Source organism: Salmo salar, chromosome ssa06 (genome assembly GCF_905237065.1).
Source record: "Salmo salar chromosome ssa06, Ssal_v3.1, whole genome shotgun sequence".
Classification (NCBI taxonomy): Eukaryota; Metazoa; Chordata; class Actinopteri; order Salmoniformes; family Salmonidae; genus Salmo; species Salmo salar.
Window position 1 is genome coordinate 68,292,090 of NC_059447.1, and position 17,392 is coordinate 68,309,481.

The 17,392-nt window shown below is 38.6% G+C and overlaps 1 protein-coding gene across 2 annotated transcripts; it reads right to left on the reverse strand.

Annotated features, from left to right (window-relative positions):
- Nucleotides 1-6,141: 6,141 nt before the first annotated feature.
- Nucleotides 6,142-16,821, reverse strand: LOC100286579 (histidine triad nucleotide binding protein 3). Of its 2 annotated transcripts, NM_001146518.1 has the most exon segments (5): nt 6,142-6,470; nt 7,157-7,283; nt 7,419-7,488; nt 7,597-7,714; nt 16,280-16,821. In NM_001146518.1, coding segments are annotated over 5 exon segments (546 nt in total). In that variant the 5' UTR covers nt 16,418-16,821; the 3' UTR covers nt 6,142-6,377.
- Nucleotides 16,822-17,392: the final 571 nt, after the last annotated feature.

The window sequence follows — 17,392 nt, forward strand, 5'->3', positions numbered from 1 at the left end:
GTAGGTTACACTATATTTATATACTTCAAATACTGACTGAGACAACTTTGCTATTTGTCTCTGTACTCAATAAACGGTGAAACACTATTTGTGATGGTGTTATTTGTTGGAATGTATATGTATGAAACGTACATTATGGAAAACATGTCTCACACTCAGTCATAATTAGTAGAATAATGAATGGATTGGCAAGATTTTGGCACTGTAAACTTTTAGAAGTTACTAGGATTCACCTAAATACAGTGAGTGTACAAAACATTATGAACACCTACTCTTTCCATGACAGACTGACCAGGTAAATCCAAGTGAAAGCTATGATCCCTTATTGATGTCACTTGTTAAATCCACTTCAAATCAGTGTAGATGAAGGAGAGGAGACAGGTTAAAGAAGGAATTTTAATCCTTGAGACAATTGAGACATGGATTGTGTGTGCGCCATTCTGATGGTGAATGGGCAAGAAAATATTTAAGTGCCTTTGAACGGGGTATGGCAGTTGGTGCCAGGCGCAATGGTTTGTGTCAAGAACTGCAATGCTGCTGGGTTTTGATTTAGAACCATGGAGTTACCGCAAGTCAGCACAAAGACAACAGGAGCACTGCCTCCGCTTTTCCAGCAGCATTTACACTAGAACATTTACACATCCTAAAATCAACAAGGCGATATATAATTAGTTTACTAGCTCACTAACTGTTGTCCAAACCAGTTGTTAAATGTTTATGTTTTTAATGTTATTTTATTGAATATCCAAAACATACAATAGACTTGCAGTGAAGCCGCTCAACAACTACATCATACCAGTCATCCAACAGACTCCTATTCAGAGCGACACACAGAAGCATCCAGGGTCAATGTCCTGCTCAAGGGCACGTTGACAGATCTATCACCAAGCCAAAAATTGTTAACCCGAACCTTCCAAGCTCCCCCCACAGTTCCCCAAAGCTGTCCCTCAATCATTCGAGACCCCTCCCAGCCCCCCAAAGAAGAAAAATAAAAAATACAATTAATTCCATTCCCCACCCCCAAGAACCCCCCAATGCACCAACAACCAAGAGAATGAACTAAAGAGAAAAAAGGAATGACAGATGAAAACAGCAAACAACAATGCAAAAAAAAAAGACATTTAAAACAAACGACATCAAGGACAACTCATCATCATAACAGCATTGCCAACTGTATATGTTTGTGTGCATGTCTGGCACTATTACATGTATGTGTGTGTTCTTGTTTGCGTTTATTTGAGAGTGTGTGTATATGCATGTGTACAAACACCTGCACAGCATCAGCCTCAGGCAAACCGGCATTAGTTGTGAAAACACTGCCCCTCAGTGTCATTCAAACATACTTTTTATGATGTTTTATTTTTACAAAAAAAAAAGTTTATTTGACCATCACTCTACTTCCCGCACAGCAACTCCACTCCCACTTGTCTCCAATTCCACATCCCAACCCTCAGCTTCCCTTAGCCCATCCCATCTATCTCTGCTGGCCACCCACTTCGGGTTTCTAATCAACACATTTCTTTCAACTATGCTGTGATGGTTAACGTACAATTTCAATCTATCTAATCGAATCCACAGATTGTGAGTTGAAGAAAAATACTTTTACTAAGAGTACTAGTATATTTGCAATTGACGGACCCGGTCTCTCCAGATCTCCTAACAGCACTATTTCTAGGGTCAATTTTAGATCAATGCTATGCATTTTCAGCCATTCCTGAACCTGAGACCAGAAACAGGCTACCTGTGGGCAATACCAAAATAAATAGTCTATTGATTCTGTATCCTCACAAAAAAATCTGCAGAGCTTCAATGATTTTATACCCCAAATATTCAACATTTTGTTGGTGGCAAGAATTCTATATAATAATTTTAGCTGAAAAGCACGAAGTCTTGAATCTTGCGTTGTTTTATATATCAACTCATACACCCTGTGGAACCGGAACATCAAAAATCTCTTCCTAACTATTTAGCAATCTGTATGGCACATTTGTCTTCATCCTGGTCCTCAAATGAAACTGGTATACTTTCCTATTTATGATATTTTTATTCCTCCGCCAGTTTTGATCCTTTATATTGGGCAGACAGACCAGTTCCCTACCTCCTCCCGCTGCCACCTGACTCCTCCATTTTTGGGGCAATGCTGTAATCAATTGGTTGTACTCTTGGATTGAGCAGACCTTCCCGTACAATTCTGATAACTCCATGAAGGACATAACGAGGTCTCTACCATTCCAATTTACAATATAATTTAAGAACAAAATACCCTTTTCTTTCCCATAAATACAGGTATTTTATCAACCAGCACATTTGAGTTCAGCCATAATATTTGTTATATCCTTTCAGGGGGATGAAATTGAAATTGTAACTAGCTCTGCAATGCTTGTTTGAAAAAGATAGATACTTTGAAAAAAGTATAATTTTCAATTAATCGAAAATGAGACATGGCAATCTGCACAAAGGCAAAAAGGCCATTTTTAAACAATGGATGAGCTTTTCTTAGTAATCTACTTGAGAACCATTTAGGGTTCAAATAAAACTTTTGAATAAGTGAAGCTTTTAGAGAGAGGTTTAGTGCTTTTATATTTAATAATCTCAACCCACCCAATTCATATTCATTATATAGATAGGCACGTTTTATTTTGTCTGGTTTAGCAGCGCAGATAAAGCTACATATGTTTTGCTCAAATGATTTGAAAAACGGAATAGGCAGGACCATATGTAAGTGAATAAACTGTGATATGACTAAAGAGTTAAATCAGGGCAATTTTTCCATAAATAGACTGGTATTTACCTCTCCATGGTTGAAATTCATTGTGGGGAGCTTATTTATATATTTTGTGATATGAATACCGAGTATGTCTACTTCACCATCAGCCCATTTTATAGGTAAACTGCAGGGTAATGTAATGTTTTGTAAAAGATCCAATATGTAATATTGTACACTTATCATAATTAGGTTTTAGTCCAGAGAGTACAGAAAAGTTATCTAGATCTTCAATGAGACATTGCAGGGATCTAGCTTGCGGAATTAATATAAAACTTGATTCATCGGCATACGGACACTTTTGTTTTTAAGCCTTGGATTTCTAATCCTCTAATGTTGTTATTGGATCTGATTTTAATAGCTAGCATTTAGATGGCCATAACGAATAGATATGGTGACAGCGGACACCCTTGTTTAACTCCTCTTGACAATTCAAAACTCTTTGAGAAGTAGACGTTATTTACTATTTTACACCTGGGGTTAGTATACATTATTTTTACCCATTTTTTAAGAGAATTACCGAAATTGAAAAAATCCAGGCATTTATAAAAAATAAAAACAGTTGTTAGACATCTTTGCCTAAGCTTTGTATGTTTTTTGTTGTTGTTATCCCTAGTTTTGCTTAGCCCTGTTAATTTTTTCAATATCCAACATGTATTTTATAGTAACGGTTGTATATCAATTACACCTACTGTAGTTGAAAAAAGCTTGTCCAGTTTTCTAATTGTTGTTTACTGGTTTCACTTCTGTATTTCATCACTAGGTGGAAACATTGACCAGAGCACACCACACCGAGTACCAACCTGAATGGTCTACCACATTCTCTCATTAGCACCACCAACTGAAGAGTGTTTTCTCCCTAATTGTCTTCCCCATGCCCTATATGAACTTGTCCATTCCCTTTGTGATTATTTTGAAGGCCAAAATGTCAATCTTTTAAACTTGTCTAATAAAACTACGCATTTGTAATGGTGAGTGAGCTTTGTGCCTTTTCCTGTCCAATGATGTCTACACATTTTTAGATTGCACCTCTACTCACGTTGTTTGAGCACATTCTACTTCTTTCTAAGAATTGAAGGTGCCAACAAATGTTAGTCACCATAATGTTTTACTGTCATTAAAAAAAAAAAAAAATCAGCTCCTTCCTCAACAGGGATCGATCAACTTCAAGTTTAAAGGCTTCGGCCCACCAACTACCAGTACAGCCTGGGGACTGGCCACTCCTCTGAGAGTGAGCCTAGTTCAGCTAGGTTCCTCCCTTGTAGGGAGTTTTTCCTTAGCCTCGTACTATGATTCCGGATCTCACAAGCTTACATAAATATGTTTTGCTAGACAGCAGAACGAGAGCGCGGCGGTCTCTTGGATCAGGCTAGTTTTTCCTGGCCACGTTGCTTGTGTAGCACATGGGGATGTGTGAAACTTAATCCTCAGCCTGAAGTGTTGCTACTTGTTCTGCTGAATTTTTCAGTGGTGCCGACTGATAAGATGCTTCAGGAGGGCGGTCAGGTGGGGGCAAGGCAGAGGGTCCTGGGTTTCGATCCTCATTATGCGCTGATTCAGGAGGAAGCGGTACTTGCTAAGCAAGCAGCATGACGTCCATTACAAATAGTACCGTGACCCGGACCTGCAGTTGAACTCAGGGGGGGGGGGGTGAATGTAGCACATGGGGATGTGTGAAACTTACTCCTGGGTTCGAGCCTCGTGTGAGCAGAATCAGGAGGAAATGGTACTTGCTAAGCAATCAGCCTTATGTCAGTTACACTTGCTCCTTGGGGTTTTAGGCTGGGTATCTTTCAAGCACTTTGTGACAACTGCTGATGTAAAAAACGCTTTATAAAATAAATGTTATTGACTAAAAGCTAGCCTATGCCTCCTCCTCACTGGTTCTATTATCCAGTAGTAAACATTGCTACACATTTTTATTTAATGTGATCACCTCCCCAGATGTGAATTCTGTGCACCCAGTTCCTTTAGGGAAAGGGGATATGTAGTCAGTTGCACAACTGAATGCATTGAACTGTCTTAAATGTCTTCCACATTTAACCCAACCCTTCTGAAGAGAGGTGCGGCGGACTGCCTTAATTGACATCCAGGGTTAACTGCCTTGCTCAAGGGCAGAATTTTTACACCTTGCCGACTCAGAGATTCAAACCAGCAACCTTTCGGCTACTGGCCAAATGCTCTTAACCACTAGGCTACCAAGAAGAAATGGTCAGAAAGTGACTTTTTGGACCTGAATGCCAAAATATTCAAGAGATAAAGGTGTTCAAAGTTGACCTATTTTGCCTACCCCACCTTACCATGAGACATCCATGTCTTCATCACTGGAGAAGATAAACAGTTGAGATTGATATAATGTGAAAGCTTACAAACAGGGTTGTCAAACTATTTAATAAATTGATCAAGTATGAGCACCTTTATCTCCTGAATGTTTGGCATTCAGATCCAAAAAGTCACTTTCTGACCATTTCTTCCATGGGCAAACATGTATGAAAAGTTTTGTTAAAATCAAAAGAGATGCTGTCAAAAAGTGATTGAATTCGAATGGATTTACTCCAATGTTAGCTAGTTACTGGCTAGCTAGGATGGAACAAAAGGGGGGAAGGGTCATTTAAAACTCAGACGCAGTTGAACTTGTTATGTCAACACATCTGTCAGTGCTGCTGCAAAATGCAACAGAAGAGACATGACAAATGGGAGTTGTATACAGTATATACATTTTTTTAATATTTGGTTTATGAACAGTCTGGCAGTAAATATATATATTTTTTATGAAATTGTCCAAAATTAACTAGCTAGCTAGCCTTGATTAAACAGTAATGACAATTCCCTTTTAGCTCGCTAGCTAAATTATAAAAGCATTTTGTATATATTGATGCTGTTACAATAACCAAACAAAAGGCTATTTTATATGGAAATCAAGATGACTGTCCGGGACCTTTAACCTACCTGGTATTTTGTCAACCTGAGTCGATAAACTGGGTTGGTGCAGTCAACTCTAGTGGCCCTATCCTTAAAGGTCTAATGCCACTGTTTTTATCTCAATATTAAATCAGTTAAGTACCTTACTGTGATTGTCTTCAATTATTATTTTATTTTTCTAGTACTGTCTGGGAGTGTTCTGATCGGAAAGGGGAAAACTGAACATTAGCTATTATTGGCAGAGAGGTTTGGCCAAAAATCCATCTCACCAAAACAGGCTGAAATTTCAGGGGGTCTTTTCAAACAGCTCTTACACTAAAATGGCATTATCATAATTTTCACAATTACACAGTATTATTCCAACCTCATAGTGTGGAAATATATAAAACACAGGAAAATCCAATTTACGACTGCACTGGGCCTTTAACTTGTATAAATCACAGTATTCATTATGAAGTGAACTGATCAGGTTTATTAATTATTTAGTGAACTTCAGAGTAAAAAAATAAAATGGAGCAGATGTCTTAATATACAAATGTATTGATATTCTTTGATAGACTATACTATGTTTTCATAATTGTGAGTTTAGGACCCTAAATAGCTAAACTTATCCATTAAAAAAGTATGGGTTTAGCACTTTTCGCTAAATTCTCCCATTTTCACATCTCTGACCCCGCAGACAGGCTGCACCTCATTCAGAGAGCCCGCTCCCACTGATGCATGTAAGCACCAGATAATGATCTGGGTCCACTCCACTGACCAGGGTCCTGCGCAATAAATCCTCCTGCAGGAAATGTACATTTTACACTAATTGAAGACACATTATGTGTACCTGTATATGAAAGTGTGTTCTGCAACTATACTGAACAAAAATATAAACACAACATGTATTGGTCCCATGTTTCATGAGCTGAAATCAATGATCCCAGACATGTTCCATCCGCACAAAAAGCTTGTTCATTTCTCTATCATAAGCTTCCTCCAATGTCGTTTTAGAGAATTTGGCAGTACGTCCAACCAGCCTCACAACCGCAAACCACTTGTAACCACGCCAACCCAGGACCTCCACATCCGGCTTTGTTACTTGCGGGATCGTCTGAGACCTGACACAAGGACAGCTAATGAAACTGAGGAGTATTTCTGTCTGTAATAACGCCCTTTTGTTGGGAAAGACTCGTTCTGATTGGCTGGGCCTGGTTCCCCAGTGGGTGTGCCTGGCTCCCAAGTGGGTGAGCCTATGCACTGCCAGGGCCACCCATGGCTGTGCCCCTGCTCAGTCATGTGAAATCCATTGATTAGTGCCTAATGAATTTATTTTAATTGACTGATTTCCTTATATGAACTGTAACTCAGTAAAATTGTTGAAATTGTTGCATGTTGCGTCTATATATTTGTTCAGTATATACTGTATGTCACTGTGTGTGTATATCCTACTGTATCTGCTCTGAGTGTGTCAAAATTTGCACTCACTGTGGCGAACCTCATTGTGCCTGGTGTGAACTTGTGTGCCATGCAGTCAGTGATCTCACTTGTCGGGGCGAGGACATGGAGGTGGAGGTGAGGTACAGAGATATATGGAGGTCTGTGGAACCCCATCCTGTAGATGGACAGACAAGATCACTGAACCTACCAGACCAGCGACATACAAATACAAGCATGAACATACATGTTGACGTGATCGGTCTCTCTTTCACACTTACACAAACACGTGCAAACACAGGATACTTTATACCTGATGTCATTTGGATTGGTAATGCCATTTTCCTGCAACACAGCCCTCCCCATCTCAGCCATCCTCTCAACTGCCACATAAACCAATAAATAATCAATGAATATTCAACTGTGTATATGCATATCAAAAATGAACAGTATTTCATGTAACATTAGTTATTGGAGTAATCATTCCTCACCTAGCTTTACGTGCTCCTTAACGAGAGAGAAGCAGCTCACTATATGTTTTTTTGGCACAACCAGGTAGTGATGTGGGGCAGCGGGGTTAATGTCCTGAAAGCAGACTAGTTCAGAATCCTGTAAAGAAGATTAACAAAAGAAATGGAGACCTTCAATGGAGTAGGAAGAAGTTACCACTAAACACTGTTCTAAATTTTGGGTCAGGTTTCCGGTAATAGCTTTTGCCCCTCCCAAAAGAATAAAAACCAATAAATAAAATTGGTGCCGGTGAATTGTCAGCGAGAAGAAAAAAAAATCCAATGTAAAATAATGCTTTTTTGCCTCTTCATTGATGTAAATATTAGTCAATATAAATATATTTGACCGGTCATGCTTATTGGTCTACAGGTTAATTTGCATAATTTAGGGGAATTCAATTGGCGCGTGTGTATTTTTGTTAGTCGTTATGCATCTTATTTATCACACGCGCACAGCATACAGATAGAGCCTACTTTGAGCACAAGAGCTGCTGCTATATCTCCTCAAAAAGCGTATCTGTTGCTTCTGGATTGAAACATATTCTTTTATAAGCCTAGTCTTTGCGCAACAATTCTAAATGCAATCGTGTATTAAAACAGTCTTGATGGCCACGATTAAAAATAAGTACTATTTTTATTTCTCAAATGGTAATTGAAGCGCACCTCCCATTCGCCAAGTGCACAGGCAACGGTAGGCAGGCATCAGCGCATCACACACCACTTTGCAATGAACAGAAGGCAGTATGCATTTATAAAACATATGGGCCTACATAACTGTTGAAATCTGAACGTTTTACATCATATGATGAGGCATGTCTTACCTGCATCAAAGTAGCCTAGCCAAAATCTGACCATAGAAACGTGGAGGAAATTATTTTATAAAGACTTCCATATGGCATTAAAACCAGAAGCCTATTTCTCTCATGTTCTATTGGTTTTCAACTTTCTTTCACTGTCCAGTAGCCAAAGGCACAATCCTAGTCATATTAGCAAACCATGGTAGTTTTTGAATCTTTAAATCTCCGCTCTTTCTAACAGATATTTTCATCTCTGTCACATGAAACCGCTTGCATGTGCAGTGCACTTTTCACAATGGTGTTTTCCTGCTAATTGCATTATGGAACGAACATTCGTGCATAGCCTACTGCCTTGTGTGCATTGCTGTGCTTATAATGTGAAGAAATAATATACACATTTTAAGCTAAACGTTCTGATCTGTTGCATGAGCATCATTGCTTTTTCAAATTTTTTTGTTGGGGGGGGGTAGCCTAGGCCTACAGGTTGTATGAATTTGGGATCTATCGTCCCACACTGTCCCAGAGTCTGCTTGGATTTGGAAAAGGCCATTTATTTCTTGCACAAAACGACAAGTTGATCAATAGAATAGGTCAACTTTTCTACAATGGGGGATAGTAGATTGACATAGCATAGTGATTTTGCTGTTCATTACTCTTGTTGGCTGAGGAAAAGTCAATGTAGACAGTTATTCTAACATAGGCTGTGCATGGGTTTCAAGTTTGGGGAAGCTAATTTTCACCATAAAAATGTACCTTCGTAATAAAGCATTCCATGCATCCTCACATTTTCAGACTTATGTAAAATAGCCTATTATTCCTAATGTGATGACTAGATTGGATAATCAGAATTTAGGTTAATAATATAACTCAATCACTGTTTGCAAAAAAATATTGTTCAATGCAGGGTGTAGTGGCGTAGAGTAGGCCTAGGCTATATCACAGGAAAACACATTTCATGCAATTCTATTACATTTTATATGACTAGAAACATTAGCAGAATATTTTTTTAATGCAACAAAAATTACAGGGTAGTCTACTCTGGGCCTATTAAAAGGGGAGACGCAAATACAATATGAAAATATTGTCCAAAAAACAAACAAAAGTGGCACTGACTGACCCAATGATAAAGACAATCAATATGCACACTCAACGGGGATATGGCAGATGTTCTCCGCGGGTGCCAATACGATAGGCTACTTTTTGCTCAATTAAGTTGAGAATTTTTATAATTAAAAGACAGATTGGAGTCTTTTCATTGTCTTCTAGCTACAGCAATAGCCTTCTCGCTTTCCAAACGTTTTTCCCGTGATTGTATTTTTAAATATTGAGATGAGCCTGGCTGGGTCTCTCTGCTTTTCACTGACAGTCACAACTTAACAATAATCTATTTGGTATTTGCCGTGCGCTTTGCACAAATTTCCCCTTCCGACTGTAGAAGCAATCAGATTTAAAACAATCCAGAGTAATAAAAAAAAAAGCTAATGATCATCATTACTACAAATCATGCTTTCTGGTGTATTAGCCTATTTTGAATGATTGTATTTATTTCTTTATAGACTAGAGGTCGATCAATTAAATCGGCATGGCCAAATAATTAGGGCCGATTTCAAGTTTTCATAACAAATCGGTAATTTTTGGACGCCAATTATGGCCGATTACATTGCATTCCACGATGAAACTGCGTGGCAGGCTGACCACCTGTTACGCGAGTGCAGCAAGGAGCCAAGGTAAGTTTCTAACTAGCATTAAACTTATCTTATAAAAAACAATCAATCTTCACATAATCACTAGTTAACCTAGTAATATCATCAACTAGAAGTTGCCCCGTTTATGATTTTCAACGCCGATACCGATTATTGGAGGGCCAAAAAAAGCCGCTGCCGATTAATCAGACGATTATTTTTTTGTTTTTTGTAATAATGACAATTACAACAATACTGAATGAACACTTATTTTAACTTAATATAATACATCAATAAAATCAATTTAGTCTCAAATAAATAATGAAACATGTTCAATTTGGTTTAAATAATGCAAAACAAAGCTTTGGAGAAGAAAGTAAAAGTGCAATATGTGCCATGTAAGAAAGCTAATGTTTAAGTTCCTTGCTCAGAACATGGGAACATATGAAAGCTAGTGGTTCCTTATAACATGAGTCTTCAATATTCCCAGGTAAGAAGTTTTAGGTTGTAGTTATTATAGGACTATTTCTCTCTATACGATTTGTATTTCATATACCTTTGACTATTGGATGTTCTTATAAGCACTTTAGTATTGCCAGTGTAACAGTATAGCTTCCGTCCCTCTCCTCGCTCCTACCTGGGCTTGAACCAGGAACACATCGACAACAGCCACCCTCGAAGCAGCGTTACCCATGCAGAGGAAGGGAAACAACTACTCCAAGTCTCAGAGCAAGTGACGTTTGAAACGCTATTAGCGCGCACCCCGCTAACTAGCTAGCCATTTCACATCGGTTACACCAGCCTAATCTTGGGAGTTGATAGGCTTGAAGGGGTGGGTATAATTTGTGGAACGTTCCAACAGGAATCTGTTCCAAAAAACGTAAAGTAAAAGGTTGCCAACCAACAACGCATACAAAGTAGCAACGCATACAAACCTAGCTAACTAGCTGCCAAATAGGCATCAACTCACCACGTAGCTTATTCTTAATGTTTGTCCATAGGCAAACAGAGTGAGGACAGACATTTTTAGGAATAAACGTGATGAGTGAAAAACGCAATGAAATAGACCACTCCCTACCCGGTATCTTATTCTGCCGCTATACAACTTTGTATGCATTGTTTTTTGGAAACCTTGTTATTTACGAAGTTTTTGGAATAGATTCCTGTTGGAACGTTCCACAAATTATACCCACCCAGGTTGAAGTCATAAACAGCGCAATGCTTGAAGCACAGCGAAGGGCTGTTTGAATGAATGCTTACGAGCCTGCTGCTGCCTACCACCGCTCAGTCAGACTGCTCTATCAAATCATAGACTTAATTATAATATAATAAACACACAGAAATATGAGCCTTAGGTCATTAATATGGTCGAATCCGGAAACCATCATCTCGAAAACAAACGTTTTTTTTCTTTCAGTGACATACGGAACCATTCCGTATTTTATCTAACGGGTGGCTAAGTCTAAATATTCCTGTTAGGCATTGATGTTTGGGTACATTGGTGCAACGACAGTACTTTTTTCGCAAATGCGCTTGTTAAATCAACACCCGTTTGTCGAAGTAGGCTGTGATTCAATGAAAATTAACAGGCACCGCATCGATTATATGCAACGCAGGACACGTTAGATAAACTAGTAATATCACCAACCATGTGTAGTTAACTAGTGATTATGTTAAGATTGATAGTTTTTTTATAAGTCTAATGCTAGCTAGCAGCTTCTTGCTGCCCTGGCGTAACAGGTAGTCAGCCTGTTAATCCTTGTGGAGTGCAATGTAAGGCAGGTGGTTAGAGCGTTGGACTGGTAACCGAAGGTTGCAAAAACGAATCCCCCCTGAACAAGGCAGTTAACCCCCGTTTCTAGGCCGTCATTGTAAATAAGAATGTGTTCTTAATCTGACTTGCCTAGTTAAATAAGGTGTAAAAAAAATGATAATATAAAAAAATTATATATATATATAAATAAAAAAACATTTTTAATTTTTTTTTAAAATCGGTGGCCAAAAATACCGATTACCGATTGTTATGAAAACTTGAAATCGGCCCTAATTAAATCGGCCATTCCGATTAATCGGTCGACCTCTATCTTCAACCAAGTGTAGTTAACTAGCTTGTCCTGCATTGCATATAATCAATGCGGTGCCTGTAAATTTATCATCAAATCACAGCCTTCTTCGCCAAACGGGATGATTTAACAAAAGTGCATTCGCGAAAAAAGCACAACCGCTGCACGAATGTACCTAACCATAAACATCAATGCCTTTCTTAAAATCAATACACAAGTATATTTTTTAAACCTGCATATTTAGTTAAAAGAAATTCATGTTAGCAGGCAATACTAACTAGGGAAATCGTGTCACTTCTCTTGCGTTCATTGCACGCAGAGTCAGGGTATATGCAACAGTTTGGGCCGCCTGGCTCGTTGCAAACTAATTTGCCAGAATTTTATGTAATTATGACATAACACTGAAGGTTGTGCAATGTAACAGCAATATTTAGACTTAGGGTTGCCACCCGTTCGATAAAATACGGAACGGTTCCGTATTCATCGAAATAATATACGTTTGGTTTTCTAAATGATCGTTTCCGGATTTGACCATATTAATGACCAAAGGCTCGTATTTCTGTGTTTATTATATTATAATTAAGTCTATGATTTGATATTTGATAGAGCAGTCTGACTGAGCGATGGTAGGTGGCAGCATGCTCGTAAGCATTCATTCAAACTTTACTGCGTTCGCCAGCAACTCTTAGTGCTGTGCTTCAAGCATTGCTGTTTATGACTTCAGGGCCTATCAACTCCTGAGATTAAGCTGGCAATACTAAAGTGCCTCTTAGAACATCCAATAGTCAAAAGGCATATGAAATACAAATGGTAGACAGGAATTATGACGCGTCGACTATTTCTCTACAATAACTACAATCTAAAACTTCTTAACTGGGAATATTGAAGAACTGGGAATATTGAACCACCAGCTTTCATATGTTCTCATGTTCTGAGCAAGGAACTTAAATGTTAGCTTTTTTAATGGCACATATTGCACTTTTACTTTCTTCTCCAACACTGTTCTTTCATTATTTAAACCAAATTGAGCATGTTTCATTATTTATTTGAGACTAAACAGATTTTATTTATGTATTATATTAAAATAAGTGTTCATTGTTTCATTCAGTATTGTTGTAATTGTCATTATTACAAATAAATAAATAAATAAATAAATACATACAGTTGAAGTCGGAAGTTTACATACACTTAGGTTGGAATCATTAAAACTTGTTTTTCAACCAATCCACAAATTTCTTGTTAACAAACTATAGTTTTGGCAAGTCGGTTAATACATCGACTTTGTGCATGACACAAATCATTTTTCCAACAATTGTTTACAGACAGATTATTTAACTTATAATTCACTGTATCACAATTCCAGTGGGTCAGAAGTTTACATACACTAAGTTGACTGTGCCTTTAAACAGTTCGGGAAATTCCAGAAAAGGATGTCATGGCTTTAGAAGCTTGTGATAGGCTAATTGACATCATTTGAGTCAATTGGAGGTGTACCTGTGGATGTATTTCAAGGCCTACCTTCAAACTCAGTGCCTCTTTGCTTGACATCATGGGAAAATCAAAAGAAATCAGCCAAGACCTCAGAAAAAGAAATGTAGACCTCCACAAGTCTGGTTCATCCTTGGGAGCAATTTCCAAATGCCTGAAGGTACCACGTTCATCTGTACAAGCAATACTACGCAAGTATAAACACCATGAGACCACGCAGCCGTCATACCGCTCAGGAAGGAGACGCGTTCTGTCTCCTAGAGATGAACGTACTTTGGTGCGAAAAGTGAATAAAATCTATCCCAGAAGAACAGCAAAGGACCTTGTGAAGATGCTGGAGGAAACAGGCACAAAAGTATCTATAGCCACAGTAAAACGAGTCCTATATTGACATAACCTGAAAGGCCGCTCAGCAAGGAAGAAGCCACTGCTCCAAAACCGCCATAAAAAACCCAGACTACGGTTTGCAACTGCACATGGGGACAAAGATCGGGGTGGCAGCATCATGTTGTGGGGGTGCTTTGCTGCAGGAGGGACTGGTGCACTTCACAAAATAGATGGCATCATGAGGGAGGAAAATTATGTGGATATATTGAAGTAACATCAAGACATCAGTCAGGAAGTTAAAGCTTGGTCGCAAATGGGTCTTCCAAATGGACAATGACCCCAAGCATACTTCCAAAGTTGTGGCAAAATGGCTTAAGGACAACAAAGTCAAGGTATTGGAGTGACCTCAATCCCATAGAAAATGTGTGGACAGAACTGAAAAAGCGTGCGAGCAAGGACGCCTACAAACCTGACTCAGTTACACCAGCTCTGTCACGAGGAATGGGCCAAAATTCACCCAACTTATTGTGGGAAGCTTGTGGAAGGCTACCTGAAACGTTTGACCCAAGTTAAACAATTTAAAGGCAATGCTACCAAATACTAATTGAGTGTATGTAAACTTCTGACCCACTGGGAATGTAATCACAGAAAAAAAGCTGAAATAAATAATTCTCTCTACTATTATTCTGACATTTCACATTTTTAAAATAACATGGTGTTCCTAACTGACCTAAGACAGGGAATGTTTACTAAGATTAAATGTCAGGAATTGTGAAAAACTGAGTTTAAATGTATTTGGCTAAGGTGTATGCAACTTCCGACTTCAACTGATATATATATATATATATATATATATATATATATATATATAGGCCAATTAATCAGTATCGGCTTTTTTTGGTCCTCCAATAATCGGTATCGGCGTTATAAAGTCATAAATCGGTCAACCTCTTGTATAGACCGAAGTAAGCTATTTAGGCTATATCATTTTGGAAATTTAATTCAATTTACTTCTGGGGAAAGCTTCCCCTAGCCTTATGGACGCCGCCGCTTATGTATTTTAACATCTTCAAATTGCTCATCGGAATTCAGTAAGAATGATGCATGCTGTTGCATCAGAGTTGCATGTTCTGTTAAGATGAATTACCATAAACTAAATCGGATACTGACCAACATCACGGGCGCACTAGCACTCAGTGCGCACAGGGAGCAGTGACGATGTCATCACGTCATCCAAAAACATGGCAGCCCCACAGTGGAGGTGTCATAATATCCACAAAACATAGCGGTCAGACAGAAAAATGTCTCAAATAGTTTTTTCCATCATTTTAAAATGAGGTCTGTTTTGTGTAGGCTTACCTTAGCACAATGTTTTGATAACCATGTAAATCTCTCTTGGACAAGGTGACTTTTATCAATATAGTCGGCTCTATTTACTCTGATTCGAAAATGCTAATTACCATCAAAGTAGACATCATCAATCAATCAAATGTATTTATAAAGCCCTTCTTACATCAGCTGATGTCACAAAGTGCTGTACAGAAACCCAGCCTAAAACCACAAACAGCAAGCAATGCAGGTGTAGAAGCACAGTGGCTAGGAAAAACTCCCTAGATCTATCATGTAAAACAAATCCCTACGAGCTCCTACTTCATCTCTAGCTGGCACCTTTGCTAACAGGTAGTGTCAATTAAAAACTTGCACAAGACAGTTCACAGAATTGTCCATTTAAAGAAATGTAGCCATTTTATTTATTGCTACGGTTTAGCTGGCGTTAGATAGTTAATCAATCGATGTTTACCTTTACCTCGATTTGGCAGTCTCGTCCAGATCATCATGGCATTTGTAGGTCTTTATCATAGCCACTATAGCAGCTAATTAGCGTTTCATTTTGGGGGGTGAATACAGGTGAATATATTGATAAAAGCCACCTTGTCCTAGAGAGATTTACATGGTTATCAAAACGTCATGCCAGGGTAAACCTACACAAAACACAGCCCTTATTTTAAGTGTTTTTAAAATCCCCAATGGGAAAAATGAATGGTGGAGAAACAATGAGAACCATTTCCTTGTTTGACCCCTAAGTTTTATGGGTATTATGACTCCTACTGTCGTACTCTGTTGGATGTATATAACATGTTAATATCTTCGGCTGTGTGATGAAAAACTATTATTTGAATAATTAAATTAATGTTTTTGCACAAAGATGATGACTAGTGTGTCTTAAGAATTTTCACATCTCTATGTGGACGTTTATGGAAATTGTCTTTCTGGGGGGAGTCAGCCCATCCCCACGAGATATTATTACCTGTTTAACAATTTCTGTGTCCTTGTCTTGGTTTTTAGCAATCATACAGAACATGCAAGTGTCTTCCATGTCGCTGGATGAATTACTTTCTGTATTATCGTCGCGTTGTTGTACAGTGTCCCCTGCGCTGTTCTCCATTTAGCCGGTCCGGTTCCCGAGATCTATTTCCTGATGACAGCCGTTTTCGATTTACCGCTTCTGTAACAGGTATGTCACAGATAGATATTTTACATGATGTATACATGTGAAGCATCCGCTTGGCGTTTCCGTTCACTACCAAATGTAGTATTGAGAGGAAGCCCAGTGGCCAGCTGTGGGAGAAGATGGAAGGAGAATGTCGTCCAAAATCATTCTGCTAATTTTCTCATCGATGAAACATTTGATCTCAATACAGTTTTCTGTTCCCAAAACTAAAATCAGTTTTTAACAGAGTGGACAAAGTTTTGTAGACTTTGCCCGTTGCCAAAATATTTTTAAAATCACGTTGTTTAGGAGTGAAAAGGCGAATTAAGTTATTCTACACGCACACTTCACGGAAATATGGAGCGAACAGGCAAATAGGATCTCGCTAGCTCGTGCTTGGCTCTGCCCACTTCCTTACTTGTTCGCATTGGAAACGAAAGGATGTGGTATATCTTGGTTTAGTTATACAAATCTGTGATATGTTGAGATGACGTAGTAGCTCTAACGTTCCGTCTGCTTTGTATAGCTCCCATATATCATGGTGATACTGTAGTGTATACAGTTGCGCTTTCAAGACAACTTGGAACTCGGGGGGGGGGGGGGGACGAGAGCTGTGTTCGTATACTCATACTAACGTACATTGAGTATTTAGTATGCTTATTGGTCACAGTATGTATATAGTTAGTATGCCAAAAGTTCCCGGATGTCGTATTACATTAGACAAAATACGGGCAGCATTCCAAATACTTAAAAGACACACCCTCTCCCCTCAGCCCTCAAATGAAGTTCTGATGACGTGTCATGACGTCTGACACTGCAGGCAAGGGGCGAGGGACGAAACCTAGCTTACTAGTTCACTAGTTAACCAGATATTCATATCACTACACTGTATTTGTCTTCTTATTTTTATCAGGTTATGCAACGTTTTGA

Coding starts and splice junctions, on each gene's coding strand:
- LOC100286579 (XM_045719480.1), bottom strand. CDS start 16,417: ATGGAGAACAGCGCAGGGGACACTGTACAACAACGCGACGATAATACA. Junction 7,715..16,279: donor ACACAGAAATTGTTAAACAG/GTAATAATATCT, acceptor TCTTCTTTACAG/GATTCTGAACTAGTCTGCTT. Junction 7,313..7,418: donor ACCAATCCAAATGACATCAG/GTATAAAGTATC, acceptor CTGGTCTGGTAG/GTTCAGTGATCTTGTCTGTC.